At 37.7% G+C, this 21,582-nt stretch overlaps 1 protein-coding gene across 3 annotated transcripts in view; it reads right to left on the bottom strand.

Annotated features, from left to right (window-relative positions):
• The window catches only part of MRG15 (MORF-related gene 15), a 136,254-nt gene that overhangs the window by 58,656 nt on the left and 56,016 nt on the right, over positions 1 to 21,582 (bottom strand). For all 3 annotated transcript variants that reach the window (XM_067137140.2, XM_067137139.2, XM_067137141.2), the window contains exon 5: positions 15,018 to 15,119. In XM_067137140.2, the coding sequence (XP_066993241.1) occupies positions 15,018 to 15,119 (102 nt within the window). The remainder of the gene's footprint in view (positions 1 to 15,017; positions 15,120 to 21,582) is intronic.

Below are 21,582 nucleotides of genomic sequence, written 5' to 3'. Positions count from 1 at the left end.
AGGGACAAATCCTAAGAAGATGCTGAACTTCTTAAAAATAAACAAAATCCCGGACACTATTATTCAGACCATAGTGGACTCAGCGTTGAAAAATTCATTGGCGATTGTAAGACACCACTCGTACTCCCCTTACTTGAACAACCTTGTACTGGATATTCTTTCTCAAATAAAATCTGAAAGAGACAATCTTAATCCAAGTATTATATAAAATATTAATTCACATGAACTGATTAGGAGGCCGATCTTTTGATTCCCTAATTGGGGCGGCTATCAGGTGGATCATCTCTCTCTTCAGTTATTTGACTACACTACTATGCTATAGTACTTGCTAGAGGCCAAAACACTTACTACTGATGAAACGGAAATAAATGCGAACAACAGTTTAGACTGGTATTACACAGATAAAACTCAAAAATAGAATTATCAAGTCTACTACACCTCTCAGTGAGAAATGAGCGTGTTTATAAACATGAAGTCTCATAGCTACTGGGATATAGTCCTCATCAAATTCATGACGGAGATTTACTGAAAAAAGATACCTTATTGTCTTACGCACAGCGGTGTTATCGTTTCTATGGCCACTTTTATAAATGACATCTATATCACTCATGACTTCTACTAATAACTTATTTTTCACCACCAAATAAGTATCGCTTAACAAACAGTCAATGTGAAAATTAAAATATACTTATGTTAGCACACGCGCTGGGGTAGAAATTACCCGTGACTGAAATCAAGATGCAAATGTATCAACAGCTTCAATAATAGAAACGTTAGGAAAATATAATCTGCAGGCCTTCGGGCTGAGCAGCGGTCACTTTGTAGGCCACTGCCCCTGGGGGCTGTTGCGCCATGGGGTTTGGTATGGCTTTTAAAATTTAAAGACGACGACGGAACAAAGAAATTAACGCACATTGTTGTCGTAGTCATTTCATGACTGGGGCTTGGGACATCAAGGTCAACAACCCTGGGTACTCAGAAAGTGTTAAGATTTGTCTGATAACCTGTGTAACTATGGTGACTGTACTAATGTGTGTGTTTGTAATCAGGGAGAGGAATGGGAAGGAGGCAGACAATGCACATATGCCTACCACAATAATAACATTTTTGAATTATGAAAGGTACTGTGCACATTTAAGTTTTGTTATAATCAAAGTAACTAAAACTAAACATAAGGACTAAACAAATGGACAATACACTTTAGCGGTATACAAAGAAATCATTGCATATAAAACAATATTGGGTGATACAAATAAACCTGAGATGTATCTCTCATCTCATAAATATTGACACACATCTCAGATGTATATAAATAAAAAAAGCTTTGTCTCAGCAATGACCTTTGCTCCTTGAGATACATCTCATCAGTGGATTCTCTCTGAGATACATCTTCAAATGTATAGGAATAAACTGGAGCTTCACTTCATCTCAATGAATGGAGATGTATCTTAAGAGTTTTTTGTGACTGCCCAGTAGGTGATTCAAAGAGATAGATATCACGCTGAAAAGGTGATGGCAGGCTTTATAATGGTCTTATAACGGAGAAGAAAAATATATAAAGCACAAAGAGATTCTGTTGAATCTTGTTTCTTGGCACTTATCATTGGTTATCTGTCTCAGTTCAAGTCAGATCTGGAGAGACCTATACATTTAAAGTATCAATTTGTATTGTGAGGTTCATTAGGTGAGAGTAGGGAGCGTCGTGTGCAAACATTGATAGAGGACTGTTTAAGAGTGTATTAATAACATTAATAGGTAACGGTGTAGGAAAATTAGAATGGCATCACTCGCGCATGTCAAGTTGTTGCTGGAGGAGCTAGCAGGAAAGATGAATAAGATGCAGGAATCGCAGGAAAACAGAATTCAGGAAGTACGTGATTCGCAAGAGAATACAGAAAAAAGAATTCAAGAATCATAAGAAAACACAAGAGCGGAAATTCGTGAATCACAGGAAGTTACGAGAAATGAAATCCGTGAATCACAAGAAAGGACACAAGAAGTCACGAGGAATGAAATTCGTGAACTACAAGATAATACCAGGACGGAAATCCGGGAATCACAAGAGAATATGAAGACAGAAATCCATGAGTTACAAGAAAGGATGAAAGAGGCTACGAGAAACGAAATTCATGAGTCACAAGAAAGAATGCAGGGAACCTTCAGCAAGATCACAGAGATGGTACAACAGAATATGAAAGTAATGCAAGAAGAAGTTGTGTCGCTTGGATCAAGGATATCTGAAGTACAAGGAGATGTACAAAACCTAAAGGAGGAAGTAAGCGCAGCGATGAACGAAAATAAGAGAAGTTTTCAGGAAAAATTCGAGGAACTAAAGGCTGATTTTAAATTGAGCATTCAAGAATTACAATTTCAAGTCGATCAAGACCTTAAGGAGCTCAAAGAAGAAGTGGACGTAATGCAAGGAAAGATGAAAGAATCCGACGCTAGTTGGGAAGAAAAATTTAAGAAAGTAACAGATGAGGTAAATAGTACCAATGAAAACATACAGAAAGAGATAACACAGGCCAGAGAACAAATTAATGATAGATTTAATCTGGTAGCGGAAGAGTCGGACGAAAATAAAGTTTTAATGAGTCAGCAGATAAAGGGCTGAAGGATGATTTAAATGCGATTCAAAAGGATATGCAAAATCTGAGGATTGAGAATGAAACTAGCAAAAATTTGGTATCATCCTTGATTGATCGCCAAAACATTGACTGTGGATGAAAGGAAGACTGAAATGAGTAGTCAATTTGAGATGCCGCAGTTTAGTGTCGATGTTAATGATAATGGAATAATTCACACGTGAAATGGAACCCAAATCATTAATATGATACAAACACACGAGGATAGACATAAGAAATTGAATGGAAATATAGGATCTAGCATGACTCCTCGCGGATTTCTTAGGGAAATAGAGGAATATTTTCGAGAAGCGTATATCCAGAACGTCAGTTGAAGACAGTTGAGAGACATTTAGAAGAAGCACCGCTTATTTGGTACAAGGCCTTCCGATATATTTTTGAGGACTACGCTGGCTTCAAACAGGCTTTCTTAGATAAATTCTGGGGCGTTGACATTCAACAAGGAATTAGGCTTGAGTTGTATTCAAAGAAATATTCTCTGACAGGACCGAGCAGATTCGCTGATTATTTCACAATGCAATTCCATAGGATAAAAGAGCTTGATTCACCACCCACAGAGATGGAAATGGTCCGTGCGATAATTAAACAATTTCCCCCGGACATACAAAGATTGCTTACTGCAGCGAATGTTCAATCTGCAGTGCAGGCAGAATCAATACTTGGGCAGACTGACAGCACGACAACACATGTCAGTAGTCGAATAGTAAGACGCATCGATCCGACGATAAACGTTGTGACGCCGGCAGGAAACGAAGGTGGAGAAACGAATGATAGATATAATGGATACATTCAAGGAGAAAGGCCGACGACGAATGAAGATTATCGAAGAGAAGAACATCGGAATGGAAAGGATGATAAAACACGCCAGAGATTGACACCATTTCGTAATGAGGATCGAAGACATCCCAGGTATTATAGAGGCACAAGGTGGAATTGATACCGAGATAAATGGCCATATCGTAAAAACAGGTACCGAGAGAATACGAGACGGTCGGATACTCGTCAAGATGAAGAGACGAACAAAGAAAGAGAAAGATACCTTGATGAATTGAGGAAACAGCAAGAAGGAAAACAGTGGGAACGAGCAATACAGAATCAGGACATGAATGCCAATTGTGTAGGTGTGACCAGCCTACTGTATCAACAGGAACAGAGAAAGGAAGGTACAGATAAAGTATTGAATCCTGCAGCTACACCGTTTAATAATAATAATCAAGGTAACGACGGGGTGAAAAAACCCCCACTTTGTTTTGGAATCAACATTAGATGATGAATTTAATAGATTAAATTTAGATTACAAGCAACACGAATGGATTATAGCAGGGATTGAATCTTGGGAATTTGAACCTGATGAACTGTTATATGAAGACGGTCAACCTGATGGAACGAGATTAAAGAGAGGACTACCTGTCATTTCTGTTACGATACTTGGTACTCGAGTATTATCATTATTAGATACCGGTGCGAGCATTAGTATTATTTCCAAGCTATTATTTTCGGAATTGCAAGATAAGACACACTTACCCATAATTCCAGTAGCTAACATATAAAATCGATTTAAACAAAGAAGAAATTAAGAGTTAGACGTGATGGCGAAGAAACCAGATTGCCCTAAAGAAGTGTACGCAATGGACTTGTATGGAGGTTTACCTGTAGGTAAACGCGGAAACCATTTTGTGTTGTCCTTGACGTGATGTCAAAATTCGTGTCGCTTCAGCCCATTAGGAAGGCCAATTCTAAGTCAATTATTAGGAGTTTGGAGAGAGTAATAATACCAAAAATGGGTAAACCGAAGTGTATAATAACAGACCATGGGACACAATTTACGTCAGCTGAGTTTTCGGAAGTCTTAAGAAAAATGAATATCCAACACAGATTTAGCTCTATAAGACATCTAGAGTCTCATGCGGCTGAGAGAGTCATGAAAGAAATAGCAAAATATTGCCAGATTGCCTGTCATGAACGTCAATGGACGTGGACCTCATGTTTGCCAACGATAGCTGATTGTATGAATTTCATATGGCATGAATCCATTGGCAACATTCCGAGTGTTATTCACATGAATGAACATCCAAAATGTCCCTGGAACAACATTATCAGTAGACCAATTGAGGAGAGACCTGATATTGAAGAAAACATAAAACAAGCCCAAGCGTGCATGAGAAAGCAGGCCGAAAGATGACTCAAGAAGCTAAGGCACAAGAGATTTCGGAAACCTTTGGAGTCGGAACTTACATTCTCGTGGGGAAACCTGCTATATCTTGTCCTACAGCGAGATTTTATTCTAAATTCGCTCATCTTTACATCGGGCCGTTCAAAATTATTGAAGTACTAGATAATAACGCATACAAGATACAGAGCTAAGACTCCAGTGACGTTTCTATTTTCATTGCCTCAAATCTGAAACAATATAATTTTGCTATTGTCAACGAGGAGGAAATCAATCTCATAATGAATGACGAAGGAGATGATGATGTATGGGATGGTTACCTATCGACAGACGAACTGGATAGTGAGTAATGTAAAAATCTACATAGGATCGGAAGGCGGGATATCATACTGTATTTCAAAATAACTGTGCACCTAATTGTAAAACATATGTTGATGAGTAATCGTGAGTTATTTTCAACTATATGAGACATGGTAAAAGTCGATTTCATTGAAAGAAAAGGTTATGATTAGGCTATGCTTAAGTATGAAATTTTTTCTGTCATATGAAATTTCACTTTTGAGTAAGGGGAGAATATAACCTTCCAATGAATGTCAGATTGGAGTTGGTGAAGACATTGGAAATTTATGGTGAAATCAACATCAATGAAATAGAGTGTCCGATTGCTACACGTCCAGGTATGTCATAAACCCAAATAACTCGCTCAAATATATGAATAACAGGCAACGGATTGAAGGTATCGGCAACAAATGATAAGCTCTGAACCCCGTGGTAATAAGATGTCGTGGCACGTAATACAGAATTAAGTGAATATTGCAGTTTCCTCAAGTAAAGTTTGTTAAATGTGGATAAATGGCGAGAATATCAATGATAGAAATGTATCAGAGGGCATGGAATGAGTTGAATTAATCGGGCTAAGTTAAACCTGTATATGAGGGCCATACCCTGCTTATCTAGTCCGATACGATTCGACGATCGAGATCGAGACTGGTAATGAAATTGTCAATTGATAACCAAAATATTATGCGGCAGATTGTTAAACGAATTCCTTTGCCAACATAAATGATCATACAAGAGCGCTCTGCATTAACACATTCAGTACCTGCTTCTGAGCGTGACACTTGAATGCCTGGACCAGCCATTTTCATGCCCGACCCTCTTGACGTGCATCACTTAATACAATTTACAATTACTCCTAAACTATAAATGTTAGAAAAAAGATACTTTGTGCGTACCTCTAGTAAATATTTAAGGTGTGATATCTGTTGTCACAGGTTTCAAAATATGTCTAATTTTATACAGCCTATCTGTATTTTTGGCATAATGATTACTGTCACCGAAGTGAAGAAATGAAAGAATATGAAGGAAGCGTATTCGGAAAATTGTATTAGAAAATATCGGAGTATGAAAAACAGGGTCTTCGGTCCAGTACAGTCAGGATTTTGGACTAATCGGTTTCCACGATTGCATGATCGAATTCTTTGTGAAAGGCCGGGGCACCGCACTTATCACTTGACTCGCGTATAGATTGGTCTGCTCACACACATGCTGATAAAATTCGTCATTCATGAAAATACTCACGCAACTCAAAATATCCTGCTTATTTTCAATTTGAACATTTATACCTGAATTCTCTGTAAATGGTGGAACAGGTGGACAATAACAAGGATGATATGTATAAGGCACTTCACTTTTCCCTATAGGCCTATCGGATTCGGGAATCGGAATTTCCTCGTCACTCTCACTTTCACTATCTGAGCCTATTTCAGGAATAAGTTCATCACCAGAATAATCATTGTGAACAATATCTGGTAATTAATCTTCCGTAAGAAACTTTGTTTTATAAGCCATTATACTACACTCGGTAAGAACGACACGCACTGCATTGGAATCTCAAGTACCGTCTTGACGCGCGAGGAAGCGCTGAGATATTCCCGCCAAAACAGCTAAGATAAACATGAGCCCACTCAACGCGAGGATTATTTTAAAAAGGTCAACCAATTTCCTGCTACAACCAATAACGCTGAATAAGGTGTAAGAATGCAGAGATGACGAATATAAATGGCATTGCTTTGCGCGGAACAGTAAACATCTTACGCCGTCCACGGCCCGCAGCATAGGGGCAAGCTTAAACGTCTTACGCCATCCATGGTCCTCAATGAGTTAAGAAGTCAGGTGTTTGATTGTGAAAAACATATGGAAGCTGGGAAATATGGAGAAGTTTTCTAAAAGCAAACCGGCTGTTATTATTGTAATATGGTATGAGATTTTGTTTTTCAAATAAGAGTAGGCTTCAGTTCTGTTAAGAAAAATAACTCAAGGAGGATTAGAGTTGTTGCACATGGAGCGAAAGAAATCAGACGAGAAGCTACATCACAATGTAATATTAACAGATTATAACGAGAACAACCTTTGTACAACAAAATACGTATTTTGTTTTATGATAATATCAAGGCAAGTGTTGTATACGAGTATTGTAAATAATATTAATGCATGTAACCCTACTTTAACGAGTAATTATAAGTTTCAGGTAATATGGAGCCAGAAACCATTGGATATGATTACGAGAAGTCTATGAATTCCAGCATGTCTAGTTAAATAACAACAGGATCTCGAAAGGTCTGACGAGAGCTGAGATGGACACCAATGGTTAGAATTTAAATGCTGGTGGATGAGAGGTGTCTTCTTCACGAAGCCAACGAAGGATGAGTACCCCAAGTCAATGTCTTATTATCCCGCTATGTAGCCGTATTTTTTTTTTAAGTAATGTAGTAGGTTTTTTCTGTATGTCAATTTGTGACATGCCATATTATACAACTTGAAGGCGACCGTTCTACTTGTCAATCATTGCTTCACGGTGGATAAGAGTGTTGTAAAATTGTGTTGTAAATGATCCTGAATCGCGAGATATTGTGCGCTGTGTCATGTAAATCTAAGCAAACGCTAGCAAGGTTATACAGATAGACTCAGGCATGGATAACATTCGTATTAAAATAGTGTCATTATGAAGATATCTCTAATTCGTGATTCGAACATTAGAAGGAAGTGATAATCATAATGTGTGTAATTTAGAGGTATCAGCGATCATATTCTTATGTTGAGTACAGTGTTCGGGAACGTAATTGTGATGTTGTTACGACAATATTGCGTTAATACGGCGATGGGATTAGTAGTCTTCGTAACGTGAAGTGCCTGAATATATTTTCCTAATGAAATAAGAGTTTGTTGAGCATGACATATGTGATGTGATGAAATGTTTATTATGATAGGATCGTCAAAATAAGCAAATGGTTGATATTATATGAATTGTCGTGATTGTGTCATTGGGATTATGCATTTTATAGAATGATGCGTTATAGAAGTCCTGATGAAATTTATTGTGGTAGGAATTGAATTAGTCATGCGTGTGGATTCGATATTGCTATAATGAATGGTAATTATTTAGGCATGAGGCGGTATTTATAATATTACTTCAGGGTATTTCAAGAACACTGATAGTATGATCGTCTAAACTATATTAATTAAAGACAATGTAGATGTTTGCGCACAGTATTGGATTGATATAAGATCTTCACGAAGTAATAATACTGCATAGTTGAGAACCATGTCACAAGGGGTGTATATGATTTTCATTCATATATGGTGAGTAAATCAATTCCTCTTGCTAGCTGAATTTCTTTTATAGCCTATTGAGTTTGATGCTTAGAGCTGATGTAGTTTTACAGGTTGATTTCGCGGAGGACACCAGAGCTGCAGAGTCATTGTAGTGTCCCGTTACGTAGATCAACCCAAAACAAACTACGATAACGGCAGTAACATTAAGAAACAACTAGCTGGAACACAATTTAGCTAGTTTACCAAGGCAAAACAGGAAACGAAATTAGACACCCACAAACAACAACAACAACAAAATAAACAAGGAAGAAACTTACCTCAACTAATAAAAGGGTGTCACATCAAAACCCGTGGAAGGTCAAATTGTACCTGGTACCAATTAATTAAAGGAAGAACAACATATTCTTTGATAATTTAAATAAATAAGATTCATTTAGTAAATCATTTTTTTTTTTTAATATTAGGAATGAAAACCCACAACGCAGGAAAAATTAACAAGCGGAAGATAAGGTTGAATTAACATACCAAGGAAAAATATAATTTATAATATATCGTGGTCGACCAACACAAAAGAGAATAAATTATTTCATAACACGAATTAGGCCTCAACATACCAGTGATAAGGTGAAGTAAATAACATCTGTTCACAATTAATCATAGAAAAAAAACTTTACGAACCAGGGAAAAGATTATGAAACAACAACAACAAAATAAACAAGGAAGAAACTTACCTCAACTAATAAAAGGGTGTCACATCAAAACCCATGGAAGGTCAAATTGTACCTGGTACCAATTAATTAAAGGAAGAACAACATATTCTTTGATAATTTAAATAAGATTCATTTAGTAAATGATTTTTTTTTAATATTAGGAATGAAAACCCACAACGCAGGAAAAATTAACAAGCGGAAGATAAGGTTGAATTAACATACCAAGGAAAAATATAATTTATAATATATCGTGGTCGACCAACGCAAAAGAGAATAAATTATTTCATAACATGAATTAGGCCTCAACATACCAGTGATAAGGTGAAGGGGTAAATAACATCTGTTCACAATTAATCATAGAAAAAAAACTTTACGAACCAGGGAAAAGATTACGGACAGTTCAGATAAAATAAACACGACACTTCATACCGGTAGTAAATATTAACCGGACATTTAAAATAAAATTGCCCCAATGCGAGCACAAAGTTTCATAAAGGTAAAGGAAAATCAAACAGAAATAATAATCATTACTTCAAGGCGGAAGAGTCAGAGAAATAAACCAACATCATCCACATCAGAAGAATCTCTACCTTTTTTTTTAAATATCCCAAAACAAGACCCATTGTCATAGTAAAACACCAACACCATGTATCAAGCATGGCAAAAGGTAACCATGGAAACCGAAGCCCGAACAAAACAAGGAATGAAATTACACATAAAGAACCAAGAATAAATCAAGGAAAATAAACAAGACCAAGATTAAATAAAATTACTGTCCACTTGGTTAGAACTCGAATGCTTTAAAACTAATTCCATTTGTGGTGATTTGATAAGATTAAATAATTTAGACTTTACAAGGACTTCAGAATTTTCTACATGAGAGATTAGATAGCCTAACTTCACCCCAGATTCATCTGTAGAATATTTTACCAGTACCTCGAAAAGTTACATTGTAAGATAATAATAGTTTGTTTTTTTTGTTTTTTTTTGAAAAGCCGAGGTCGTTACTTTTACAGTAATTTAGAGTCCCATTCACCACATAATAGATTCTCAAATTGATCGAAGCTGAAGAAAATAAGATTATTAAAACTGCTGAACAATTCCACAGGATTGAGATGACGCAATAACGCCATTTTGATACTCACATTTTTAATGAAGAGATCAAGGCAAAAAATTATAATAGACATACAGACTAGTGCTGTTCCCACGTTGTTTAAAAAAGAACTAAAAAATGAGGGCAAGAGGAGAAGCACTCTTACAATTTTCTTCATGTAACATCCATGTCGGCCTGCGAAACCCACTCACACCAGAGACACACCAAACGCAGATTCATCTCGGTCCACGCTCCACTCAATAATGGCCACTCTCACACACCACTAGCATCGGTGAGGAACTTTGTTCGTAAGAGAGAGCTCTAATTGGTCAAGGGGCGGAGCATCGTAGTACAAAATTTCTGAGTAGAGATCAGCACATACAAGGTCCATACTTCCCTTAGTTTCAATGAAGGATTATGAGCGAAATGCTCAAAATACATGTTTTTAAATAAAACTTGGAGTAGTAAGGAACAGAACTGAAAATAATACACGGAAAGGTAAAGTTAGTATGACACTATTTCCACGTCGTTTAGGCCGCATCAAAAACGTTGGGAGGAGGAGAAGTAAAATAATGACATCTCGATGTCAGCAGTTTGAAATCATTGTAGTTGGTGTTGATCATATTTTCAAATGTCCATTATTTAGGTGCAGATGCTGGTGAAGCCCAGAAGAGATCGAGTTCATTTCTTATTTGCTCAATGTTGTTGATTGACAGATTACGATGTTGTCTTATGTTATTTGATCATTTTCTCGACCTGTATGATAATCATGAGCGTAGATCACCGGTGTGTTCAAGTTGTTGGATAGATTTTTAACAAATAAGCGATGATTTAAGTATAATAACGGGATGTTGAGACATTTGAGACAGAATAGGCGTGCCAAGCCAACAAGAATCAACAATCTTTGACCATCAGTTTGAAGTTAAAATGTAGTGAATGATGGACTGAATTTTAATTTTTAAGCCTTCAGCACTGAGATATTGATTTCTTTTGATTTTTTTCCCAAATAAATCAATACTATCATTGAAGTATAAAAAGCGATATTAACAAGAGTTGGAAGTTAGGTGTTTTCTTTTCTTTTAATTAACGTGCATTCAATTGTGTTGTTTTCATTTTATTAATCTTGTAGCTGTCATTTAAAATATATTTTTAGTCATTAAACGGAAAATCCTTCCATGAAAGTTATATTTTCGGTGATCTCATTTTTCATAGTATAAGGAACATCGTGATAATAACCTAGACTAGGATAGTAATTAGCAATCGTTTTCTCATGTCAGTCGAATCAACATAAATCCACCATACGATCCTGTGACCCAACTCAATGAACTTTCACGTCCCTTGAGTGGAGACTCTTGTATCTCCGCATGATACCGGCTGAGGTGCAGTTTTAACATCAAGAACCCTGAACTAAGAGATTTGTGAAAGGTCACAATATTCATCCCGTCATTTATGAAGATCCTGAAGAGGTATTTAAATCACATCTGCACAGCTCCTTAATGGGGCATGCCAACCCCAGCATTGTTCTTTCTTCAAATTACTTCTACAATTCAAAATGCTCCAGACAAATCAGTTTTAACATGACTTCAAAAGTACACCTATATGTTGTGCATAAATTATGGTACTCATTTTTACAATGGCTGGTAACTTTCAGAAACGCCTTCAGTCAACATATGCAAAAATCAACTGTTTTTAAGATGTGACACCAAAAGTGTTCTTAAAAATATATAACATTTTAATTCATTATAAACATAATACTACAAATTTACAAATTATATCTATGACTTTCCAAAACAGCAACCAAGTTACAAATCAGAAAATGTGAAGTTGTGCCAGGTGTCTTTGAAGAAACTAATTCCTCACATTAACCCATTCACCTTTGGCCATTTAAATTTCCTGCCGTGCTAGAAAGTTGCCCAGCAGACGCTTCTGATTTCACTTTGCACATTTAACTGGAAAACTGGAAACTGGAAAATCTTTGGTCAGTTTTGCGATATTTTTATGAAACTAAAAGTAGAGTGATCATGAATCTTCCTTTTATGCATTTAGAAAGTTACAGACTTATTACATCAATATTTGAGGTATTATATTTATAGTTTCATCTCAAAGAATCTTTTTTTAAAGTTAGTTGCAGGAAAATGCCAACAGCAATCAAAAATTTGTGTTCCGACTGTACAATCTACGCCGTCAGACTTCTGCTTGCATTATAAAAGAAACTTATAGAGTTTATTGTCAGAAATATAATTTTTCTCGTGCTCAAGTAGATGTGCTGGCTAGCGTCTCGCTACAAATTCCGAAAGCAAGCAGCTGCAGTCTGACACATCTGTTTGTCTATCTTGTAATAAAGATACAGACCAATAAATAGAACGAGACTACACAAGTAATATCGGTACGGTTCTCGCATTACATCTCTGCCGCTGCATGACTTTTGCATTTGTAAGAAAGTGAAAGATCTAGTTGCTGTCAGTGTTTCTATTTCCGAGCTTCACAATGTGGATGGAAATAATATAAATACGAATAGAAGCACTGACAGCAACTAGACCTTTAACTTTCTTAGAAACGTAACAGTCGAGCAATGGCAGAGATATAATGCGAGGAAAGTACTATGAATACCAGATCACTGGTAACTATGCCTTCAACCAGTAGACACACGTCGAGTGGCTTGCGATGCATAGGGCATATTTGTAACTCAGAAGCTATGTCAGAGATTGTTGAAGACGTACTAGATAATGACATTGATACTGATTTCAAACTGGTGAGGTGATTTAGAAAGCTGTTAGCTGAATTGGCAAAAAGAAAAGGAGATGAATAGGTGTGTTCCTGTATAGTCGAGAGAGGAATCAGATATGCGGAGGGCACGCACCAATTGCCTGGACATAATACCTCATAGATACACTGATGGAATGGTAGGTTTCAAACACACACAGGACTTACTGAAGCAGTATTAAGTAATTGTTCCTTCACATGTTGAACATAACTATTTACAACAGCCTAGTCATTTGGAGAGCCCTGAATATGAGGAAGGAAAATGACACTCCTTGAATTCCGTCTTGTGGTAGTGCACGGCCTGACAAAACAGCTCCATGAATAATGTTCCATCCCCACAGGGGAGTAGAAAAGACTAAAAGAGACACATTTCATCACTGAGATTTCATCCACAAAAAAGGAAAAATACGCCAGCTGGCGATGTGTGTTGTATCAGAGGGAGAAAAAAAAAAGAGGTGTTAGGAAAGACATAACAGTATATTGTCTGCAGAAATGTACCGTTGCGCTTCAACCTGTTTCAAGGCATACCATATTAAACTCAACATGAAACGTTAAGATACTGCACCCTTTATGTGGCAGATGGGTACAATACAAATACATTTTATTAATATTAAAAGAAATTTTTTTTTTTAATATTAAATAAAATATAAAAGAACATAGGATCCAAATAATTTGCAATATATCTACGTCTATAACGTGTGCAGGGTATTTTCTGCTTGATAATTATCTGTCGTCCATAACATGGAATAGGTCATAACAATTTATTTTAAAAATTTTATACAATAATAAGTTTTACCATTTTTATTGTAAATCAGGCTAACATTAACAAATATCGAAATTTCAGTAACATTTCATCTTAACAGCTAGTGATCATTTCTCTTGTAGTAACTGAAATAAAATGTTCAGAGAAATAACTTATTTTCCAAGCCCTCAAACAAGAGATCTCAAGCACAAAAGGTAGTATAATTCCCAGATATACTTCAGGAAGTTTCACAGAGTCAGGCTGCTGTAAATATGACTTTCAAACCACAGGCAAGACCTTGTTTTCAGATAAGCAAATAGCTCATTAAAATGACTTCAACCGAGCTCGATAGCTGCAGTCGCTTAAGTGCGGCCAGTATCCAGCAATCGGGAGATAGTGGGTTCGTGCCCCACTGTCTGCAGCCCTGAAGATGGTTTTCCGTAGTTTCCCATTTTCACACCAGGCAAATGCCGGGGTGTACCTTAATTAAGGCCACGGCCGCTTCCTTCCAATTCCTAGGCCTTTCCTATCCCATCGTCGCTATAAGACCTAACTGTGTCGGTGCGACGTAAAAAACGAAAACAAAAAAGACTTCACAAAGTTGAATCATGATCAAATGCTTACACCAGGATTAAAAACCTTGGACAAGCCAGAAATCAAACCCGGACCTCCAGGTGAGATGCATGCAAATTACCATTGCAATTTAGGGCTAGGTAGACAAAACTTTCAATACTATAACATATCAATAAACTAAATATTACAAAACCATCGCACTGTAAATCACATAGGTTTAGGTCCTTGTGATATGTAAGGTACCAAAGGAAGGTGATGGTATCTTTCTTTTTTATAATCTGCTTTATGTTGCCCCAACAGATCATATAGACCTTATGGCTACGATGGGATAGAAAAGAAGTTGGAGTGGAAAGGAAGTGGTCATGGCCTGAATGAAGGTACAGCCCCAGCATTTGCCTGGTGTGAAAAATAGAAAATGACAAACCATCTTCAGGGCTGCCGAGAGTGGGGTTCAAACCTACTATCCCCTGAATGCAAGCTCACAGCGGTGATGGTATCATTATCATCATTGCCATACCACCTGTATAAGAAATTAGGTTGGGGACAATCTGGTGGAAACAGAATTTCTTATAAAATAAAGCTAATAAAAACAATACAAAACTAGTTTATCCCACATTCATGGAGGGGAAGAAATATAAATCTAAGAATAGTAAAAAATATTCCATAGACCTTGAAAATATGTAACACAGACTAACTGTACACTCACCTTCCGCTGTACAGTTATGTAATCCCAGTCATCCACCAACCATGGTTTCAATTCATCAGGAATTTTTACTTTCACTTCCACCTTTGTTAAGAACTGTTCCTCCTGCAGACAGTGGGAGAATGGCAAAGCTAGTAACATTGGTTATTATAAGAAACTGCAGTTCATTAATACAATCTTGAACGTACATACATGCCACACATTCATGCATACATACATGCATTACATACATACGTACGTACATACATACATACATACATACATACATACATACATACATACATACATAATCTTCATTATAGACTGTTATGGCTTTCAGCGTTCAATCTGCAGGCCTCTGTGAATTTACTAACCGCTGCCGCATTCCTCTACTTGCAACCAGTTCTGTGGTCTCATTTAGTTCTATACCTCTCATCTCTGAATCATTAGAAACCAAGTCTAACCATCATTATCTTGGTCTCTCTCTACTTCTCTTACCCTTCATTACAGACTCCATTATTCTCCTAAGGAACCTAGCCTCCTCCATTCGTCTCACATGACCCCACCACCAAAGCCGGTCTATACACACAGCTTCATCCATCCAGTTCATTCCTCATTCAGCCTTTATCTTCTCATTCCGAGCACAATCTTGTCTTGTTCCCATCTCACTACTTTCATGTCAGTTGCTTTTAACTTATATCGTGAGTCCAACCACCTTTCACTCTTGAATATGTAACAATTTCCAAATCTCACACAGAATTTGAGCGAGTTTCTACATCTTAAGTTTGATATCAAACAGAAAGAAAAAAAATCAGAAAAACACTTCTGATAAAAATGATTGTTACATACTATAGCCTATATACATTTATTCAGAGAGAATAAACACTTCCCCCATAAGGAGGTTGCCCATGAGGTTATGACTATATTTATGACTATATAAATTATTATTATTTCGTATGGCATGAGGATACATTGTTACAATTTGGTTATTAACTATATTTATACATTTGAGCTCATCAATATCTGCATTGCTGCTAAAGCTGAATGTCCAGTTTTGTTAGCCAACTCACAGCTTCATCACTGGCCTCGTGGATATCCGTTATTGTTCCACTGAATCTTCGGAGTGGGCACTCTGTGACGATATGTTGAACGGTTATTGTCCTGGGACCTACCTGGCACGGCTCGAACGGCTGCGACGTTAGCGGTCATCTTTAGAGCATCACGAGTCACCGCAAGACAGACCATCATGGTGTATTCCTCAGTATGGATAATGAACCTTTCAAGGCTTTGAGGACCACATTTTTCATTAACGACTCTGATAGATTGAATCTTGAGCGGAATTCTTTGAAGAACTTAGGAATTGTTCCTTTTGCACCGATCATGAGGCCCACAACATTGATATTATCCAGTTCGTATTTACTCTGGTAGAAGGGGATAGTTGGTTCGTACATCCTTTCCTTTTCCTCATGTACTTCACTGGGCTGATAAGTGTGCGATTCAAACCGAACCCTAAGATCAATAATATATCCATTCGTGTTATTTTTGAAGGCTATCATATCAATCCTATGGGTACTACCATTCCACAGACCTCTTTCGTGCACTGTGTAATGAGCATCTAGCAATGACTGAGCGATGGAGCTTCGAATGGCATGGTGTCTAGTAAGTCGCAGGGTTTCGCAATAGGGACAGTATCCCAGGACATGAGAAAGAGTTTCTATCTCAATGTGGCAATGCCGACAACGGTTATTGTCCTGGGACCTACCTGGCACGGCTCGAACGGCTGCGACGTTAGCGGTCATCTTTAGAGCATCACGAGTCACCGCAAGACAGACCATCATGGTGTATTATCCAACTGTTCGCTGAAAGATTTTCTTTAAATAAGATAACACCTTTTCCTTTTTGCGGAAGCTGGCACCATTCTTGGAATTCCTGATCTCTCAGTAATTGTCTTATGTTCTTGGAATCCAAAAGGCCAGTTTTGGAATTTAGTAAGTTGACGCAAGGTGAAATGTGTAGGTTTTGTAGGCACTTGTTACTCTCCTCAGAGAGATGCCTACTTCCCACCGAGCTCGACAGGTGTAGTCGCTTAAGTGCGACCAGTATCCAGTATTCGGGAGATAGTAGGTTCAAACCCCACTGTCGGCAGCCCTGAAGATGGTTTTCCGTGGTTTCCCATTTTCACACCAGGCAAATGCTGGGGCTGTACCTTAATTAAGGCCACGGCCACTTCCTTTCTACTATTAGCCGTTTCCTGACCCATCATCGCCATAAGACCTATCTGTGTCGGTGCGAAGTAAAGCAACTTGCCTACTTCCCAAAATGTAAGGGCTGCCATTTATTTGTAGGGCAACGAGGGCACTAATCTGTTGCTGGACAGCTTCCCACTGTGATCGGAAAAGTCGTAGACCTTTGAACTTCCCCTGTTGTATCATACTGTCAGGTGTGTCGGCAGGAAGCTGGAGGATTTCTTTCAGCGTGTACTTTATCATTGTCACTGTCTTTCAGAATTTTCAGAGGAATAGAGTTCAGTGCAACTGTCTGAAATGGATAAATCAATGTTGGATATATGGAAGAATTTATGACTGTAAACTTTTGGTCTGCCTGAAGGAGAGATGACAGACTCCAATCTGAGACGTAGATCCTGCATCGTTCTGTATGTGTCAAAGGTGATTCCATTCCAAAAGTTCACTCCAAGATACCTGATGGACTCATTTTGCGATATTGCTTTTATATCTCCACCGAAGACAGACATTAGGTCATCAGTAAGCTGACTTTTAGATATGTTGATAGACACTGATTTAGACACATTAACGTTCCAAGCCTATCACTCTGAATATTCTCATTGCTGTTTCAGTCACATCTAGTGCAAAAGCTTCGTCTTAACCAATGAAAACAGTGTCATCGTCAAATCCTAGTACTGTGAGAGGCTTCAGACCTTCTACTAGTGGAAACCCATATTCCCTAGCTACTAATTCCCCTGAGAGTTCATTCAGAATATGGTCCGTTGCGATATTATAAAGTGTAGACGAACCTTGCAAAACACCTCTCCTTAGTTTTATGCTCTTAGTCCTCGAGTTGTTGGCTTTAATTTGAGTTGTATTGCTCTCTTGAACGAAGACAATTAGCTCGACAAGTTTAAATGGAGCAGCAGAATTTTCTAGAGATCTTCTCAGATGGTCATGGCCAATATTATCAAGACTACAGGTACGTCAGTTTTCTCGTTCTTTGCATTCGCCAGAATTGACTGTAGCAATGAAGTATTACTTATCGTGCTGGGTGAGGCAGTGAATCCCTTCTGATTATCACTGAATGTCATGAATTCTCTCAACCGGCAATCTAGAACTCTCTCGATAACCCTACACAAAAATGAACAGATAGAATTGGGCCTCCAATTTGACGCAACTTTCTCATCGCCTGACTTGTATACCAAGACAGTTCTTGCCTTTCGAAAACATGGAGCGACATGGGACGTTATTAACATTCTCGCTCCTACTGTAGCAATAATATCACACACAGAATCATCTTTCACAACCCTCAAAGATCTGGTCCTAGCGATGTAATGAAAAATGAGATGCTGCATGGCTTTTAGTGTCGGGAGTGTCCGAGGACAAGTTCGGCTCGCTAAATGCAGGTCTTTTGATTTGACGCCTGTAGGCGACCCGTGCGTCGTGATGAGGATGAAATGATTATGAAGATGTCACATACACCCAGCTCCTGTGCTGGCGAAATTAACCAATTATGGTTAAAATTCCTGACTCTGCCAGGAATCGAACCCAGGACCCCTGTGACCAAAGGCCAGCATGCTAAAGATTAAGCCCTGGAGCCGGTATCAACAGCTATACCTTTTACTGCAAAAATGACCTCTTCATTAGAGATGTTGAACTGATAGGTGTTATCCAAAGCGATTCGTTTTGATGCGGACAATGAACTTGGATAATCATTTCATAAGCAATCGTTGCTAGTTGAATACAGAGAAGAGAAATGGTTTTCAACGTTACAAATAGGAATTTTGCATTGTTTTCCATTTTTTCCTAGTACTCTGCGGACTGCTCTTCTTCTCTGATTGCAGTATTGAAATTGTGTTAGCTGATATGCATACTTTTCTTGTATTCTTGCCCCATCTCTTTCTGATTGTCTTTCGGGATTTGACGATTCTGCATAATTTCTCTGGATGTGTAAGTTGTTTTTATTTTTCCTCAAGGCATAACACTTTCTGGCAAGGTGTTTAGGTCCAGGGAAGACATCAATTGCTTTCGTAAGATAGTTGGAGAAGTCATTTACCCAATTCAAAAACTTGGAATTAATAATATTATCCTGGAATATGGGCCTCCAGTATTTTTTTTTTTTCTCCTAGTTATGCATATTAGTCTTGAATGAGCCCAAGTCCGCAGCATTTCACATACGGGGAGCAGGTGGTACATCGTTCAATATGTCGTCTGACCGAGGGGAATGTTATATTTCGTTTGTAGATCGACAATAATTTGTCTCTGGATATCCGGATGCGCTTTTCTGATGTGTACGCCCAAACCCCTGACACCTTGAAAATAACAACCAGAGTGCTTGCATTTCATCTTGATAACTGGGTCGTTATGTGTAAGATTCTCTAAACCCGCAACGTGTGAGATTAATAATTGAATTCTCATCCATAATTATGCCTGTATTAGGAATTGGAGCATTTGGTTCACTCTTGAGTAATGACCTAAAAAGGTCACGGATGAAAGGTCTCTGTAGGAATGTATTATTCCACGGATAGGTTAAGAGTTGCAACAAATAATAATAACAACATATATCAATATTTGAAGAAGGTGTGTGTGTATATATATTCACCCAAATGGTCACTAATTACAGAACTGATTATTTTTGAAACAAGAGGGAGCAGCTAAAAATGATCCTACCATGGGAGATAATTTCGACTCTTTAAGCCTCGATACATAATATTATGATCACAGTGGCAATTGGTTATAATGTAAACAAACATGCTGGACCACAAATATATCAAAATTGCCAGAGAACGCTCAAGAAATCAACCAAATCACATCTATTGTAAAAGACTCACTTAAAAAAAGAATTTCAAAAACACACATTAATAATATCAAATCAAACATAATCATAAAACATCCATGAAATCATAAGCCTCTAACCATATCAAACTTGCCAAGTCACCGCCTTCTAAATAACTGTGTAATTCTTGCTATTGCATAATTCACACACCCTGCTTTTTCATTCAAAGTGGGGTGCAGTTGCATGAGCGTTGCAAAAAGAGGTGGCAAGTAGTGGCGTTTCCATTTAGAAATTTGGTTAACTGTAGCACTGGACTAGTTCAGGGCGAGAGTCGGCGCCAACTTGACAGAGTAACGCTCTGTGCAGTCTGTTATGAGCACAAATTCTATGCAAATACTTCATGTGTGTTCTAGATCTCGTAACTGTTTTGTTATTAAATCACAATGAGCAAGTATGCATCGTATAAACTCATTATGATCAATTACGCTGAGATTCATGGCAGCAATCCATAAGTTTTAAGTGTCTTAAGTGCAACGTGCAGTACTGACGGAAAGAGAAAAATGCAATTCAAGCTACGAACGAGTGTTATAAAGTGTTTTGTGGCCTGAAAACTGATAAGTTAACCACAAGTAGAAGAGGAACTTCTGGAATATGTGATATCAATGCATAATGATGAACATGCCGTTTCTCATGAAAAGCTATATTTTAAAGGACATGAAACAGTTGCAACACATGAGATTAGCTTACTGGATTTTTAGGTAAGCCTAGGATGGATTGTAAAGTTTATTAGAAATCATCTTCCTCTGCAACGAGAAATGCCATTATGCCAAAGATGACAAAAAGATTTCATCCAGAAGACTATTGATTTACGTTGTTTTTTGATAAGAAATTGTAACGAGAACAGTCATCTCCTTTCCTAAACAGGAAATGCAGATGGGAGTCCTATCACATTTGATATGCCACCAAGTCGAGCAATCTATGAGAGAAGCAAAACGAGTGTTATTGTGTCAACGACTGGAGATAAAAAATGAGATTCATGGTAATGTTTGCAGTAACAGCTGCTGATGGAAAACTTCCACCATGTGCGGTTCTAAAGCAGAAATCCCTGTCTAAAGTTAAATTCCCACAGAGTATGCACCTTTGTGTTGCTCATACACACAACTGGATAAGAATGATTTGAGGGAATCAACCTGGATCTCTCCTTCCCTTGTTGGACAGTTGTGGCCACTTGTAGGCCCAGATTTGTTTTGCCGTGACAATATCTTTGAATTGGATTCGTGACAATATCTTTGAATTGGATATCACATATTCCAGAAATTCCTCTTCCAGTTTTCAGGCCACAAAACACTTTACAACACTTGTTCGTAGCCTGAAGTCGCTACAATCTAGGCCATAAATAATTTTATTCACGCTGAGTGAAATAGCAGTTTACGGATAGGCCCACAATTTAATTCTCAAATATTTATGTTATTAGTGGTCGTATCGATAAGTACTACATAACTAAAGTTATGTATTAAATTTATTAAATTTCCGATCATTTATGTCTTTTACATTGTTACCGTACCGTACCACCTATGATCACAGAGAT

This window comes from Anabrus simplex, chromosome 1 (assembly GCF_040414725.1).
Source record: "Anabrus simplex isolate iqAnaSimp1 chromosome 1, ASM4041472v1, whole genome shotgun sequence".
NCBI classification, from domain to species: Eukaryota; Metazoa; Arthropoda; class Insecta; order Orthoptera; family Tettigoniidae; genus Anabrus; species Anabrus simplex.
The sequence above is the reverse complement of the archived record's forward strand: the minus strand, read 5'-3'. Positions and strand labels throughout refer to the sequence as shown.